Genomic DNA, 14654 nt, shown 5'->3' with positions numbered 1-14654 from the left:
TGGTCATCCCAGGGGAAAGGAGAACAGCCACTATATGGTTGTCAGCCCCACTTTCCTCCCAGTCTTTACACTTCCATACTCCCTCTGCTCGATGCTCCTTGCAGTAACACCAAACTGCTGATGACATTAAACAAATTAATATTGGGTTTAAATAGCCTGCGGGAGGCCAGGGCCAGGCGCGCAGGGCCAGCTGTCAATCCCAGATTAGCGACTGCCCTGGCTAAACTTACTGCTGCTGCTAACGACCCCGACAGCAACACCCTGCCCGGGGCTCTGCCAGGGCTGCCCCAGTGCCAGCCTAGCCTGGGTGGGTTTTGGGAGAAGGACCCCTGGGGTGCCCTGGTCTGGCAGCAGCGCCCAGGGGAAGTCCTGATGGCTTTAAATGCTTTTCAGTGCACCAAAATTCTGTAATTTACCCCAAAAGTGCCTGGTCTGGCTCTGGCACATGGGAAAGGACTTCAGCATCTCATGGTTTAACATCTTCATTTTCACGCTGCTCGTGGCCCAGCAGTTTCTGCCCAACTCCTTGAATTGTTTGACTTGAGGGAGTATTCAATACCCTCCTTGTTGTTGTCTCCCTTTCAGGGAGTGGGGGGAGACGATTGTTTCCTCTTTTCACAGGCAGGTTTTTCATTCATTTCCCTGTTTAAAGGGCACCAATGTAAGGAAGTCCTGAGCCTCCCCTACAGAGAAGAGGCCAAAAATCAGCACAGAGAAGGTGCTGCCATGGGGAGCCCAACTACCACAGCCTCTGCTAACCAACCAATGGGGTGGGCAGCAGGCCCTGGGCTCATGAAAACCCCAATCATGGGGGGCTGGGGTGAGCCCCCTACGTGGATCAGGCTTCCCGAGTCCACTCATGTCACCCCTTGAGCTGATGCCATGTTTGGGTCGGCCCTGCGTGTTTCCAGTGCTTGGGGTCAGTGTTGAGCTGGGCAGGGACCCGCAGGCACCGGGCAGGGACATGTGGCCACCAGGCAGGGACACGCGGCTCCTGCTGCCGAGGAGCCTTTCCCGGGGGTTGGGGTGGGTGGCTGCCTCTGTCTCCCCTCCCTGAGCAAACCCCGCGGCCGAGACCCACGGGGGCACCTTGGCAGGTGTCACCCCAAAGCAGCCCCTTTGGAGGACGCTCGGACAGAGCCCCGGGGGCGCAGTTGAGGGCTCCCTCCTCCCGCCCCGGGTTTCGGTGCTTGGGCAGCCCCGGCGCGGGGGCGGCTGTGCGAGGCGGGGGCCGCCCGCTCCCCCCGCCCATTTCCACGCTGACACCCGGCACCTCCGGCAGCTTCTCCCCCCCGCGTTCCGGCGGGGCCGAGGCGGGGCCGGACGCGGGGCGAGGGGCGGCAGCGCTGGGCGGCGGAGCGGGGGTTGCGCCCGCCCGGCCCTGCCCGCAGCTCTGCCCGGCGAGCGGGAGGCACCGGCAGCGCGGAGGCGACGCAGCCGCATCCAAAATGCTTCTAGGTGGGTGAAACGCAACTTTCCCGCAGCCCCATCTCTCCTCGTTGCCCCCCTTCTCTCTCCTCCCATCGCCTCCTCACCCCCGTCTCGCCGCTGGCGGAGCCGCTGCCCGGGGCAGCGGGAGCCCGACGGTGCAGCGGGACCGGGTCAGCCGCGGGGCTCCGGGGCCGGGCGGGGGTCGGAGGGACGGTGGGGTTGGCGCGGGGGGGATCGGGGTATAGCCCCGCCACTGTCCCGGGGCTGCTCCGGCCGTGATTCGAGCGCTCCCGGCTTCTGCTGAGTTCCTTCAGATGGGGAAAAGGGCACTAAATCAGGGTCGAGGCTGTTCTTTATAGACAGAAACATACCGAATTGGTTCTTATTTTGCTGGTAGCTATGTTCAGGCTGTGCGTGTCTACGTCTCTTCACTTGGAGATTTTGGCCACAAACTTAACTCTGAATAGTGAAACATTGAGGTGGGTTATTTACTCCCGGGAATACGCGGTACTTGAAGAGTCTGGGCTTGTAGCGAGGGGCTAGGAATGGGCTCGGCATCAAACTCAAATATTGATTCACCTGTGGGGTCCCCATCTTTCTCGCAGCAGGGCTTGGCAGCCCACATTACCCTCATGAGATTTTCTTGTTTCTAAGCAAATCATGTCGTTCCCATTCCCTATTGCCGCCCTGCCTAAAACACCCGTTAAAGAGCTGTTATTGTTATTTGCATCAGCTGAGGCTGTACCCTACACCCACAAAATGGTCCCTCCCTGCCCAGCACACAGGCAGCCTGTTCCCTCGGCTCCCAGCCTGCTAATCCTAATTACTTACGGGATTCAAGCTGAGTTTGACTCACTGCATCTTATTGATTTTTCCCAGGGCTGCAAAAAGAGGAGGGAAAAGGTTGTGTGCTGACGGGGCTGGATTTTGCCCTTGCTCTTTATCTGGGTGTCAGCTCCAACTTGCGTTTCTGCTGCGACTGTGATGCAAATGTTTTGGTGCTTTTTGTGGGAAATGAGGCTGCGGGGAGCGGCCGGCAAGTGTCCTGGCGAGGGCGGCCAGGTGGCTGGTGGTGGAGCTCCGTGGCCATCGCGGGCTTGAGGAGCGGAGCAGCGGCAGCAAACAGAGCATGACGCTGCTCTTGGACCCGTTTCACGTGGATTCAGGGCTGGTAATTTTAGTGGTTTTGGTGTTATCAGCACTAACTTCGTGGCAGGCGCTGGGGAGGGAGCGTGGCCCTGGCCGCTGGCAGCAATGGGTCCGGCACATCCCTGCGGGCAGCGGCGCCGCTCCTCTCCATGCGTGTCCATACGTGTGTGGTTGCACATCCCTGTGAGCACAGGCACGTCTGCAGGCTGCCGTGCACTCGCTTTCCTCTGGTAACATGTCACTGGTGTGTGCTTGTGGGTGCCTCTGGCTGCTGGAGCCAGGAACACGGATGTCATTGGTCTGGCACATCGGTCAGGGCCGCGCTGAGGTGCCCGCGTTGGGGTGGCTGCAGCCCCAGCTGTCTCCCATGGATCACTTTAATTTTTCTAATAGTTTGAAACACAATCTTTTCTCCAAGCTGTCTTTCCCTGTATCTCTGGAACGTGTAACACTACTCGGGATATTTATCTGGAATACTTGTCAGGCAAAGCAGGTTTAAAAGACAAACAAAAACCAACAGCAGAGCTTGCTTTTCACGTTGTGGTCTCAAATGTGGAGGAAATCTTGAATAGACACTAAGGCTTCAATTTTGACCCCGCAGTGCTTTGGGCTTGCTGGCAATCCTGTGCTGGGACCATGTAACTCTGGGTGGAGGAACGTGATGGTTGTATAGTGCTTGCATGGTGATTCCAGCCCTCTGGAAGCTGTGGGGGGTAATGGTGAGGGGAGCCTGGCCCCACTCAGCCGCGGATTTGGCTTTGGGGCTCCTTTGGCAGATGGTGGGACGGAGCTCTCCCTGCAGTTGTTTTGGGTGAATTTTCCCTGTAAATGCAGCGGTTGTTTTTATTATTGGGGCTTGCTCCAAGCAATGTCCTGGGGGAAACATCTGTCCCCTGGTTTCAACCCTGAGTTAAACCTGGTGGGGGGGCACAGGGGGCTCCGACCTCCTCCAACAGCCTCAGCCTACCCTTCAGAGTATTTTTAGACCAAGCTGTCATCTAATCTTGACCTCCAGGATGATGTGGGCTAGAAAATATCACTGCATCTCCAGCATCAAGCCGAGGGTATAATTCACAAATCTCTTTAGCCCATTTTTAATTATGCCTCACCTGCAATAATGAATTTCTAACAAGTATTTTGAGCAAACATGGACTTATTTTTGAAGTTTCTTGGTGCTGATGCTCCCGGCAGGTGCTGCCAGCACCGATGCTTTGATGGTCTGTTCCAGCACCCACCTGATGTCCTCGAGCTTGTAATGACTGCAGGGGCTGGGGATTTAGCAAATTGCTTTTTTTTGCCTTTCCTGAGCGGGATGTTGGAACAAGTGGGCTGGCTGCTCCCACTCTCTGCCGGAGTGATTATATTAGCGTGGCCTGGGTAGGAGTGGCGGAAATTACAATGAAATACTAGAGGTAGGAAATAAAAATCTAATTAAAAAATAATGACGGATGTGTGTCATCTTCCAAACCCTGATCATGACAAGCCTGGCTGTGGGGCAGCCGTGGTGGGGGCTTACACACTTCAGCCTGTCGGCGCAGCCTTGATGGAGCTGTGCTCAGGGAATAATGCTGGGAGGAGAGAGCAGGTGGGGGGAGGCAAAGGGCTATGAAACTTAAGAGGGGGAATATGTGAGTGGATTGGGGTTTAAAAGCCCTCTTGGCCCCTCAGGACTTGCTCCCCTGAAAATGGGGTAATTCCCCTTTTCTCCCTTCCCAAGCAAAGCTGGGGCTGGCTGGAGCCCACGTGGTTTCACTGCTTCGAGGGGTGCTGGGGGCAGCTGTGGCACAGTCACGTGCAGTGGTTTGGGCGTCGCTGTGGTGGTCTGTGTGCATCGCTCTGGCACGTCTGGGATGGCACCACTGAGAGGGGATGGCCGCCGGCCTGGAGCCTGGCTCTGCCACCGACCTGCTGGGTGGCCCTGGCCATGTCCCTTATCCTCTCTGAACCTGTCTGTCTCCTCGAGGCTCTTCTCGGCTCTCCGGGGGCTCGGTGCCAGCCCAGCCCCGGCTGTGCGAGGGAGGTACCTGCCTTCAGGTGCTTCAATAATAGAAATCATTAATTTTCACTGCTAATGGAAGAAATGCTGCTCTGTGAAAAATGTGCGTTGGCTTGGAGGCAATTCAAAAGGCTGGTGGAGACGGGAGCCCCTAATTTGTTCCAAATTGGTTATTTCACTGGAATGGTGAGAAAGCATCAATCTGAGGAGCTTTTCTCCCTTTTCATTTCTGTCAGCCGCTCCTTGGCTGTAATGAATTGGACTTGGCTGTAATTTGTACGATTTATACAGTGCCCAGAATAAAGACTAAACTGATCCGGGGCTCTGGTGCCCCTCTGAGCCCTCAGTCTCTTGAGAAGACCCTGACCTCTCCCCCACCACCCGGGGAGGGATGGGCAGGGCTGTGGGCAGTGGATCCCAGATCAGGGTTCAGTGTTTGCCACCTCCTTTTCACAGCCCCTGGGTCAAGATGAGCCCAGATCCCTCCCGAGCCCCTTGGTACCTGTGGCAGAGGTGGTTGAAGTCTCTGCTGGGGGAGGCATCACTAAATGCTGATTTTTCAGATCATTACCTGGCAGATAGGGAGAGCTGGGAATTAAAATCCAAAGGCAGTTGGACTCGATGTTCGTGGACAGGGGGAGGAAAAGAGGCTTGATAGAGCAAGACCCATGTCCAGTTTTGCTCCTCAGCAGCTGTTTTTGACATCAGTGGTGTGGGGTGATTCTCCCTATGGCTCTTGGGGAGCAGGATGCAGCCGAGTTGCCTCCCAAGGACCAGGTGCATGGACTGGAGGGAGCCCAGAGAGGGAGATCACCCTGTCCCTGCTTCTGCTCCTTCACAAAAGGGCTTTGCCCTTCTCAGCTGCTGCTCTGAGGAGCCTCAGCCCAGAGCTGGGGTCGCCTGCGGGGAGAGATGAGCATGACCCCCCCTCCCCAGCCCAGTAATCCTGTTGTGGCCATGTCCAGAGTTTGCAGGGATGTCATTCGAGTTTATTTCAAGGCTTGTTCCCTGCCAGCTGCAGTCACGCAGCTGAAGGTTGTGACAAGGCTGTGCAGGGGAAGGAGGCACGAGGCAGCATCCTGCAAGCTGACGGTGGCTGGGAGATGGGGGGGGTTCCCATATCAGCTGCTCAGAGGGCTTCTTCTCCAGCAGCACCCAATGGTTCCCTCTCCATGGCCCATTACCCACCCAGGCTCCTCCACAAGGACCTGAATGTGCTGGAGCCAGGCCCTCTGTGCCCACAGCAGTGCTGGAAGGGCCCCCCCGGCAGAGGAGGAACAGCCCCCCCCAAGCACCCTGAGTTGTGTGGGAGAGCTGGGACACAGCAGGGAAATACTGGGGTCCTCCAGCATGTGCCCCATCCCCTTCCCTGCGTGGGAGCACCTTCTCTTTCCCGTGTCCCTCCAGTCTCTGCAGATCTTGCAGGAGCTGTCCTTGCCAGATCTGCCCATCCAGGCACCAGCCCGGGGGCTGCAGGAGTATTTTTAATTTGGCTGAGCTGACACGGTGCCGGGTGCTCTCTCCCACACGAGACAGCGGCTCCTCTCTGCCTCCCCCCTCTGCCACACACGGCAGAGATTGAACTGAGCTGTCACCACCTTCGGGTGCGAGGGATGCGGCCGGGCAGCTCCTGTGAGTCCTCCCTCCCATGCATCCTCCCAGTTCATTTTGGGGGCTGTCACAGCCAGGGTTTTGGGTGCAGAGGGGGAACAGGGACCTGCAGGGTGCTGCCCCATCCTCTGTGATGGCTGGGGATGGGGGCTGGTGGAGCCAGGCACCACGGGGTGGGTGAGCAGGAGAACCAGGGGCTGTGTGGGGATGGGGCTCCCTGGGGTCAGCAGCTTCGGGAACACCAGAACCTCTGCTTCCCTGCGTGAAGAGTGTGCGTCATCCTCCAGAGCCTGACTGGCTTAGAGCAAGAATGGAAACAAAATCTCATAAATATCTTTGGACTCAGGGATTTAAAATCTTTTGGGGTAATATGGCAGCATTTGGTCTCTTCTGTTCACCTCCTTACAGATGTAATGAGAAACCCTTGGGAAACCCAACCATGGATGTGGGGCTGGAGTGCTGGCAGGAGTGTCAGGGACTGGCCTGGAGCATCCCAGTGGGAGCCATGTGCTTGGGGTCTGCTCCAGCCACCAAATGGGTGGGACTCCAATGGAAAACAGGGCTCAGATAGAAACTGTGGCTCAAGGCCGTGGCTGCCCTTGTGTTGTGCAGATGACGGATGTGCTGGTGCAATGGGGCACCTGCCTGCCCAGCTCCCAGACTTCATACAGCAGGGAAAAATAGCAATGATTGGCTCAGGCCAAGGCGGCTGCTGCTGCACGGGGGTAAACAGGAGTATCTGCACTTCAGTTCCTTTAGGAAGGACATCTGATATCTGGCAGGGATGCGAGGGCAGGGTGCTCGGCAGGGTCAGGGACATCCTGCAAACACACCCATGTTAAAGCTGGAGGCTTCCAGCAGAAATGGGCATGCTGGGCAGAAGGGATCAGTGAGTTCAGCCATGCTGCTGGCACAGAGCAGGCAGAGGGTGTTCCTGACTGGAATCCACCGGTCCTGCTGGTGGATCCCAGTGCAGGGGCTTGATGGGGTCCCCATGGGAAGCGGGGTTGGCCCCAGCCACTGTTCACTTGGGACTGCTGACCTTTGCAGTCTCGCTCCGAATGCAGGGGATGCAGTAGGCTCCTGCCTAAAAACTCATTAAAAAGGCTCAATCCTCTTTTCTCGAGGCATTAGCACAAGAATAAATCGGGCATATTTTCACCCTGAGAGCCAGCTTTGGTTTCACTAGCTCCTGCTCTCATTAACCCTGGGCTAAGGTGGCCAGGCAGGAATGTCCCCAGAGCAGGAAGAGCCTCTTGCCCGGGGATATGTGGAGGAGCCTGAAGAGAGGAATTCACCGGAGGCTGCCAGACCCCCCTGCTGTGGAGCCAGCCGGAGCCAGGTACAATGCAGCCCCTAATCCAGGCACATTCCGGTGGGCCACATCCCTCCTCATACCCTGACTCTGCAGGGGGAGTCGGGGTGGGAGCATCCTTCAGCTCCCAGGCACAGGGTCTGTGCTGGGGAACAAGGAGTGGAGTTCCTATCAGGGGTCCTGCAGGACACTGGTGTCCTTTGGGATTTCAGTGTCCTCAGGAGCATCGTTTGGAGGAAAGCAAAGGTGGCACAAAACCCTGTTTCTGGAAGAAGTTGAGGGGCTCTAAATCTCACCTGCATTTAGTTCTAAAAGAAAGTGTTTTGGGGGACGAGAGGAGCCCCTGTGCTCACTGGGGAGCCCCGAGATGAGAGGGTGGGTTTCAGACCCAGCCCTGCAGCAATGGACCAGGAGTATGGGTAAACAGCAACACGTTGTGCTGTTGGACCCGCATCCTGCCGAATCTCCGCGTCTGGGGGTCGCTCTGCCCGTGCGCGGGGCACTCGCATCCCGGCTCTGCCCAAACCCGGGGTCACCGCTCCTGGCTGGACGCAAACGTGGGGATCCCTGGGGGGGGGGTTCCTGGGCGCTCAGTGCCCACCTCTCCTCGCACCTCGGGTGGGAAAAAAAGGCGTCCCGGGTGCAGGTGAGCCCGCAGCGGGCGCAGCTCCGTGCGCTCCCCCTCCCCAAGGGGGGACCAGCGCCCGCGGCGCGGCTGCTGCGCCCGCTGTCCCCGCGGCCCAGCCACGGCCACGCGGCCTTCCCGGTGCTGGCCACCGCTAGTGGCCACTGCCGCCGTGGGCTGCCGGGAGCATCCGTGAGCCCGGCGGTCCTCGCAGCAAGATGGCTGCTCCCGTGCTCCCGTGAGCCGGCGCCCGCCGCAGGCTTTGTTCCCGCAGCCGCCGCGCTTCGGGGGTGCGGGGTGCGGGGTGCTGCTGCCGCCGCCGCCGCCGCCTGCGCCTCCTGAGCACCTCGCTTCGTTTTGTTTTATTTGTGGCTCGGCGTTGCTGCTTGGCTGGGTTGGGTTTGGTTTTTTTTTTTTTAAAGTAGGTTTGGGGTTTTTTTTAAGTAGATTTTTTTTTTCCTATTTAAAAAACAAAATCTGGGAAGTTTGCAAGGCCCCCCCCCCCCCCCGCCCCCCCCCACCCCCCCAAAGCTTATGGCGGCCTTTCCATGGTACGTATATGTGGGGGTGGGTGAGCGGGGTGGGCACGCTGGGCTGGGCTGGGCGCTGGGGATGCCCCGCTCACCCGCAGCCGGGGCTGATGCGCCGGGGACGAGGCTCGGGGCAGCAGCTTGTCCTCTCGCAAGTGAATCCCGATCCTGCCCAAACTTCCCGACCGGGGGGAGAAGCAGGCTGGTGTGGGGACGGGAGTGTCACCCCCATCTCGAGCTGCTGCCGAGTCGCCCAGGATGTGCTGCTCTTCCCCGTGGGCAGCAGCAGTGAGGGGTGCTGGGCTGGTGCCAGGACTGGTTCTGGAGCACCACGGGTCATGCGGGATGGGGTGCTGCGGTGCTCTGCTCCATCCCGAGTTCCCCCTGACTCCATGCACCCCACACACTAATTGCTACCTTTTTTTTTTTTTTCCAAGGCAGCAGTTTTTGCTGGAGCGAGTGCTGGAGGGTGGACTGTGCTGGATGGGGGTGGGAGTGAATGGGGTCAATGGCAGGGAGAGAGCAGAGGAATCCACTCCCTGGGGCCATGCACTGTCCCACTGCAGCTGGAGGAGCTCGGTGCCCCGCTGGCACTGGGATGGGGCTGCTGTACCAGGCAGCTGCGGTGCTGGTCACTCCAGGACCACCTGCCAGCATTGCCCAGGGCACCTCATGTGAAGCCCAGCACCTGTGGGAGTGGGCACTCACAGCACTGGGAGTTTGGGGTGTTGCTCTCATGCCTAAATTGTGAGGGTTCCCCCTGTTCCCCAAGGGCTGTGGTAATGGCTTTGGTTTGGGACGTTTGTTCTTCAGAAAAAACCCCAAGTTCCTCTTGGGTTTCTCAGCAAGTCACATGGACTGATGGTATTTCCCAGCTTTGCTGCTGCTGAGTGTCCATGTTCTTTCCATTTTCCTCTGCATTTTGGTTCTATCCCTTCCTCACCATGTGCTACATTCTTGCTCTTCCTCTTCCCACCACTTTATCAAGGCTCAGTTTGGGTTTTCAATCCAGTTCATGGAGAAATGTGAGAATTGGACTGAGTGGGGCTGAAATGTAGGTAAGGGGTCAAGTGAATGCTTAAACCCTGCAGCCCCTGGTTTGGTTACGTGGGTAAGTGCTTTGCAGCCTGGAACTCAGTAGATATTCGGGAGCCTGGGCTGGAGCAGGTTGAGTGTGTCACCCCCTGGGAGGGATGCTGGCTGGCACTGACTGTGCAGAGCACAGCCCCACTGCCATGGGACCAGCCATGGCTTCAGCAATTCCCTGGGATAGAGACAAGCCAGGCAGGGCTGAGAGCACACACACGTGTGCTCACAGGCACTTGTGTCTGAGCTGTCTCCCAGTCACCCTCATGCAGCTCCAGAGCCCTGGCACTCACCGCCACTGGCAGGTGCTGCTCCTCTGGGGCTGAATGCTCCTTTTTGGGTGTTTCATCCAGCTCTGAGCCTTCCTCACCTTCCCTGTGTCAGCGCAATGGGAAGGGCTGCTCCGGAGGGAAGTGTGTGGGTGTCCCTGTGGCGATGGGACTGTGTGTGCGTGCACCAGTCCCACCAGTGACACCGAGAGCTGCCGGTGATGCCGGCACTCAATGGGATGCCCCTGCATGGTGCTGGGGCTGTCACATAGCCTGGCCTGCCCTGAGCACCGCTGTCACCACCGCTGTCACCACACCACCATCGCCATGCCACCACAGCCCTTGGCTGAGCCCTGGCTGAGGTTTGCAGGGCCCTAATCCCTTTCCCTTGTGTCTCTTTCATCTCCAGTCGGACCAGGAGAGTGGTAATAGACCTTCTTACTAAATTAAATGTGCAGGCTGCTCCTCAAGGCACGGTGCGGTTCAACCGTAGCGTTTGATTTCCCAGCCACAGCAGTATGGTGCCTCCAGGGAAAAAGCCGGCTGGGGAAACTTCCAATTCCAATAAAAAGTGTAAGCGCTATTTCAATGAGCACTGGAAGGAAGAATTTACCTGGCTGGAGTTTGACTATGAGAGGAAACTCATGTTTTGCGTAGAGTGTCGGCAGGCGCTGGTGAAGAACAAGCACGGTAAAGCGGAGAACGCCTTTACCGTGGGCACGGACAACTTCCAGCGCCACGCGCTGCTGCGCCACGTCACCTCCGGCGCCCACCGCCAGGCGCTGGCCGTGAACCGTGAGCAGCTGGCCTTTGAGACCCGCGTCCACGGCCACCCCGAACTGCGCTCGGTCATCAAGGTGGAGGTGAACCCGGCGAAGGTGGCTGTCCTCACCACCGTCTACTGGATGGCCAAGGAGGAGATCCCGGATGAGAAGTGCTCCTCCCTGCTCAACTTCCAGAAGTTCAACCTGTGCCAGGCGCTGCTGGCCTCGGAGCACAGCGAGTACTACCACCCCGGCAGCGTCAGGGAGATGCAGGTGGGTGTGTGGGGCTGGGGGTCTGCTCCTGTGTGATTTCCAGCCTGTGCTGTGCAGCCGCTGCCTTCGGCAGAGCCAGCAGGGTGGGTGTCTGTGCCCACCAGCTGCACGGGAGCTCCCTGTGCCTGCCATGCTGCTTGCAGGATGAAAGCTCCGGAGTTCAGTTAGCACACGGGCACTGTGGGTTTTTCCTCTTTTGCCCTAAACTGAGTGCCCAGGAAGATCAAGCAGCCAGAGAGTTTAGAAAGGATTTTCTGAGTTTTACAAATGCTTCATGCCTGCTAAAATCAAATTAAATTTTTAGTGAGTCTTGGCCATTTGCCAGGATCTTCAGCTCTCTGCAGAGCCTTATTTTGCTGCAGATAGACTAAACCCACTAATTAGGTTTCCCAGCCTGTGGTGATCCTTACAGCACTCACATACACACACACACACACACAGGAAGTTTCCCCTCCAAACTGGGGCATGTGCCTGAAATGGGGGAAAATAAGTAAAGAAGGAAAAGGTGCTGCAGAGTTTTGCTGTTGCTCCTGCCTGTGCTGGGCCAGTGAAGCACTGATGGAACTGCTGGAGTTGAACTGAGCAGGCGAGTTGCCAGTGTCCTGCCTTGTGGCCGGCACAGGCAGCGGCTCGGGAATGGGGTGCTGGGGGCTTGTGTCTTGGTGCTGCTGGTGGTGTTGGGTCCTGCTGTAGCTTGTGGAGCTCTGACCCCCAGCTCAGGGCAGGGCCCCTCAAGCTCTCAGCAGCTTCACATGGTGCTCGGGCTGCCAGACAGGGGTGGGAGGAGACAGTTTATTATAGGGAAAAGGAAAGTGATTTCCAGCCTGTGTGTGCAACTTGCTTTTCCCTGGCTTGGGCCCTCGTGCTGCTGCAGGAGCCCACGGGTGGGAGCCCGGCCGCTTGCTGTGTGCTGGGGGCTGTGCGTCTCCTGCTGCCTCTGAACCTCATTTATGTTTCTTTCTCCCTCCCTGTGCCCCTCCTTCAACTGGCTCAGGCAGCCATCGCCAAAGTCCTGCACAACGAGGACAGGCACAGGATCAAAGCCTCGCCGTTTGTGGGGCTGGTGGTGGACGAGACGGTGGATGTCCTGGAGCACCGCAGCCTCGCCGTGTTCACCACGACTGTCTCCCCCTGCAACGGGCAGACCTCCACCGCCTTCTTGGGCAGCTTTGAGCTGCCCGCCGGGGAGCCCTCCACCGTGGCGGGCAAGGTGGGTGAGGTGATGCGCTCCTTCGGCATCCCCACCATGAAGCTCACCTGGCTCAGTGCCGACAGCACCTCGCTGGTGGCCGAGCGGCTGAGTGGGGTGGGGACCGCGCTAACCTCGCTCTGCCCGCTCCTCACTGAGATGCACTGCCTGTCCCACGGCAGCTCCCTGCTGCCAGCTGAGACCATCGGCACCACTGAGTACCTCCAGAAGTACGAGACCACTGTGGATGCTGTGTACAGGCTCTACTCCAGCTTCCGGGGGGAAAGCGATGGTCTGCGGGAGCTTCGGAGCGTCCTGGACCTTTGTGAGATAGACCTCAGGAGCCCCAAAGCCATCCACTGGACTTCTATCTTCCCAGCTGTGGAAGCCATTGACTCCTCGTGGCCCACACTGGTGCTGCTGCTGGAGAGCGAGGCGGAGCACTCGCCTGTGGCCCGTGGCCTCTGCGAAGAGCTCAAGAAGTTCCAGTTTGTGGCCTTCACCAAGATCCTCCTGGATGTCCTCCCCATATTCCAGAAGCTCAGTCGCTTCTTCCAGATCGAGGACTTTGACCTTTCCATCCTGAAGCCCGTCGTCTCGGCCACGGCCACCACGCTGCAGGCCCAGCAGAGCACCAGCGGCCAGAACCTCCAGGAGTTCCTCAGTGAGATGAACGAGCACCCGCGGGACGGCCGGGAGGGCGAGAGCCGCCTCTACTACAAGGGTATCGAGCTGGCCAACTGCTCCCAGGTGCACCTGAAGCACTTTGAGCACTTGAAGGAGACCTACCTGGAGAGTGTGCGGGGCAACCTGCTGGACAGGTTCCCCACCAGCGTTCTGGAGGCCATCAGCTCCTTCTCAGCCATTTTCAACCCCAAGTGCTACCCCCAGTCTCTGGAGGACATTGGCAGCTACGGGGTCAGCGAGCTGAATTTCCTGCTGCAGGCGTACTCGCGGGTGGTGGTGAGCGAGAGGGCCCTGAGCGACTTTCCCCTCTTCAAGCGCATCGTCTTCAGCCTCAGCCAGCTCTCCTTCAAGGACCTCTGCGTCAAGCTGGTCTACAGCAGCTCTGAGATGCACGAGCTCTTCCCAGACTTTGCTGTCCTGGCGGCCATCGCCCTGGCCTTGCCCTTGGGCTCGGCCCTTGCCGAGAAGATCAGCCGGGGCCGGGAGCTGCTGAAGCGCAGCCGGTCGCGCCGGACGAAGGACGAGGGGCTCTCTGACCTCATGAAGATCGCCATCGACGGGCCGGCCATCAGCGAGTTTGACTTTGCGTTGGCCATCGAGTACTACGAAAGCATGAGGGAGTCTGGGTTCATCATGACGCAGGTGAAGTGAGCATGGCCAGTGAGGGCTGAGCCCTCGGGCGGGAGCCGGGGCCTGCAGGCAGTGCCCAGCACCAGCTCAATGCTGCATTTCCACGTCGCTGGTCACTGCGGGTGGATGGTGACCTGCTCCGTGCTGGGAAGAGGAAACAGGATCCTTCACAAAGCCATGCTGGTCCTATGACCACCCCTCCCTCATCCCCCAAGCATCACCCAGAATTCAAAATCCTGGGGCCACCCGAGTTCCCAAATTGCAATGATTTTTCTCCAACAGTTTGTCATTATTTTGTTTTAGGGATAGGAAGGCAAATCTTCTCTCGAGCTCAAATGTCATGTTGCCTTTGCACAAAGATACCCAGCAGCTTCTGCTTAATACTCTGCAAAAATAATAGATTTCTGTTGTTCTGGAGCCTCGAGAGCAAATGCAGAAAAGGCAGCACATCCTCCCAGCCTGGAGTCGACCCCGACATGCCTGGCGGTGTCGTGTTGGTGTTCCTTGTGCACAGCACAGAGTATTTTTAGCAGTGGCATCAAGTCATGATCATTTCAAGAGCAAGAGATTTAGGGAATGATATTGTAATGGCCGAGGAAATATAACTTTAAATGCGTCATTGTGTACATATGTGTATGTGTGTATATATATAAATATATATATATAAATATATGTATTAAAAAGGTCTAACTTAATTTTCCTAGTGCTTAAAGTACAAAGATATATAAAGGGACTTTTTTTGCAAGGACAGAATAAATTATGATCGGCGTCCAGAAATGATCAGTAGTGTATTTCTGGTCTTTCCAAAACGTCCACATGTCCTGGCTTTCCCCTTGCACCCTGAGCTCTCGGCAACCTGCTGCCCAAGAGAAAGTCCTTCAACACCTGCTTTTGAGACCATCCAGAGGTGTTCAGCTTGTATTCCTCCCCTGAAGTGTTACTCTCTTTATCCTGAGGTGAGCAGAGCTGTTGGTGCCCATGGTGGGCAGGGGCTTGGGCACCTCTGCCCTCAGGTCTGGGGGTGCTGGCGCGGTGGCTGAGTGGGGCTGGGGTGCTGCGTGGTGTGTTCCAGCATGACAGGGCTCTGCTGGTTTTGACT

General features: G+C 57.7%; 2 protein-coding genes across 6 annotated transcripts in view; both read left to right on the top strand.

Annotated features, from left to right (window-relative positions):
- ZNF385C (zinc finger protein 385C) overlaps nt 1-14654 on the top strand; it is a 55989-nt gene that overhangs the window by 26396 nt on the left and 14939 nt on the right. The window contains exon 1 of one of the 4 annotated variants that reach the window (XM_027701456.1): nt 1382-1458. The exons of the other annotated variants lie outside the window; for them this stretch is intronic. Within the exon in view, the coding sequence (XP_027557257.1) occupies nt 1449-1458 (10 nt within the window). The 5' untranslated portion in view covers nt 1382-1448. Of the gene's footprint in view, nt 1-1381; nt 1459-14654 lie in introns of those variants that run through there. 4 annotated transcript variants of the gene reach the window in all.
- Nucleotides 8576-14332, top strand: CUNH17orf113 (chromosome unknown C17orf113 homolog). 2 transcript variants are annotated; one of them, XM_027701452.1, is made up of 3 exons: nt 8576-8678; nt 10422-11049; nt 12044-14332. In XM_027701452.1, exons 2-3 carry the CDS (start codon nt 10531-10533, stop codon nt 13574-13576), a joined length of 2052 nt encoding a protein of 683 aa, XP_027557253.1. In that variant the 5' UTR covers nt 8576-8678; nt 10422-10530; the 3' UTR covers nt 13577-14332. The 2 variants fall into 2 exon arrangements, with proteins under 2 accessions (XP_027557253.1, XP_027557254.1); XM_027701453.1 differs by lacking the exon at nt 8576-8678 and having other exon boundaries at nt 10227-11049.

The sequence above is a fragment of the Neopelma chrysocephalum genome, unplaced genomic scaffold (genome assembly GCF_003984885.1).
Source record: "Neopelma chrysocephalum unplaced genomic scaffold, ASM398488v2 Primary Assembly neopelma1_157, whole genome shotgun sequence".
Classification (NCBI taxonomy): domain Eukaryota; kingdom Metazoa; phylum Chordata; class Aves; order Passeriformes; family Pipridae; genus Neopelma; species Neopelma chrysocephalum.
This window is presented reverse-complemented; position numbering and strand designations above follow the sequence as displayed.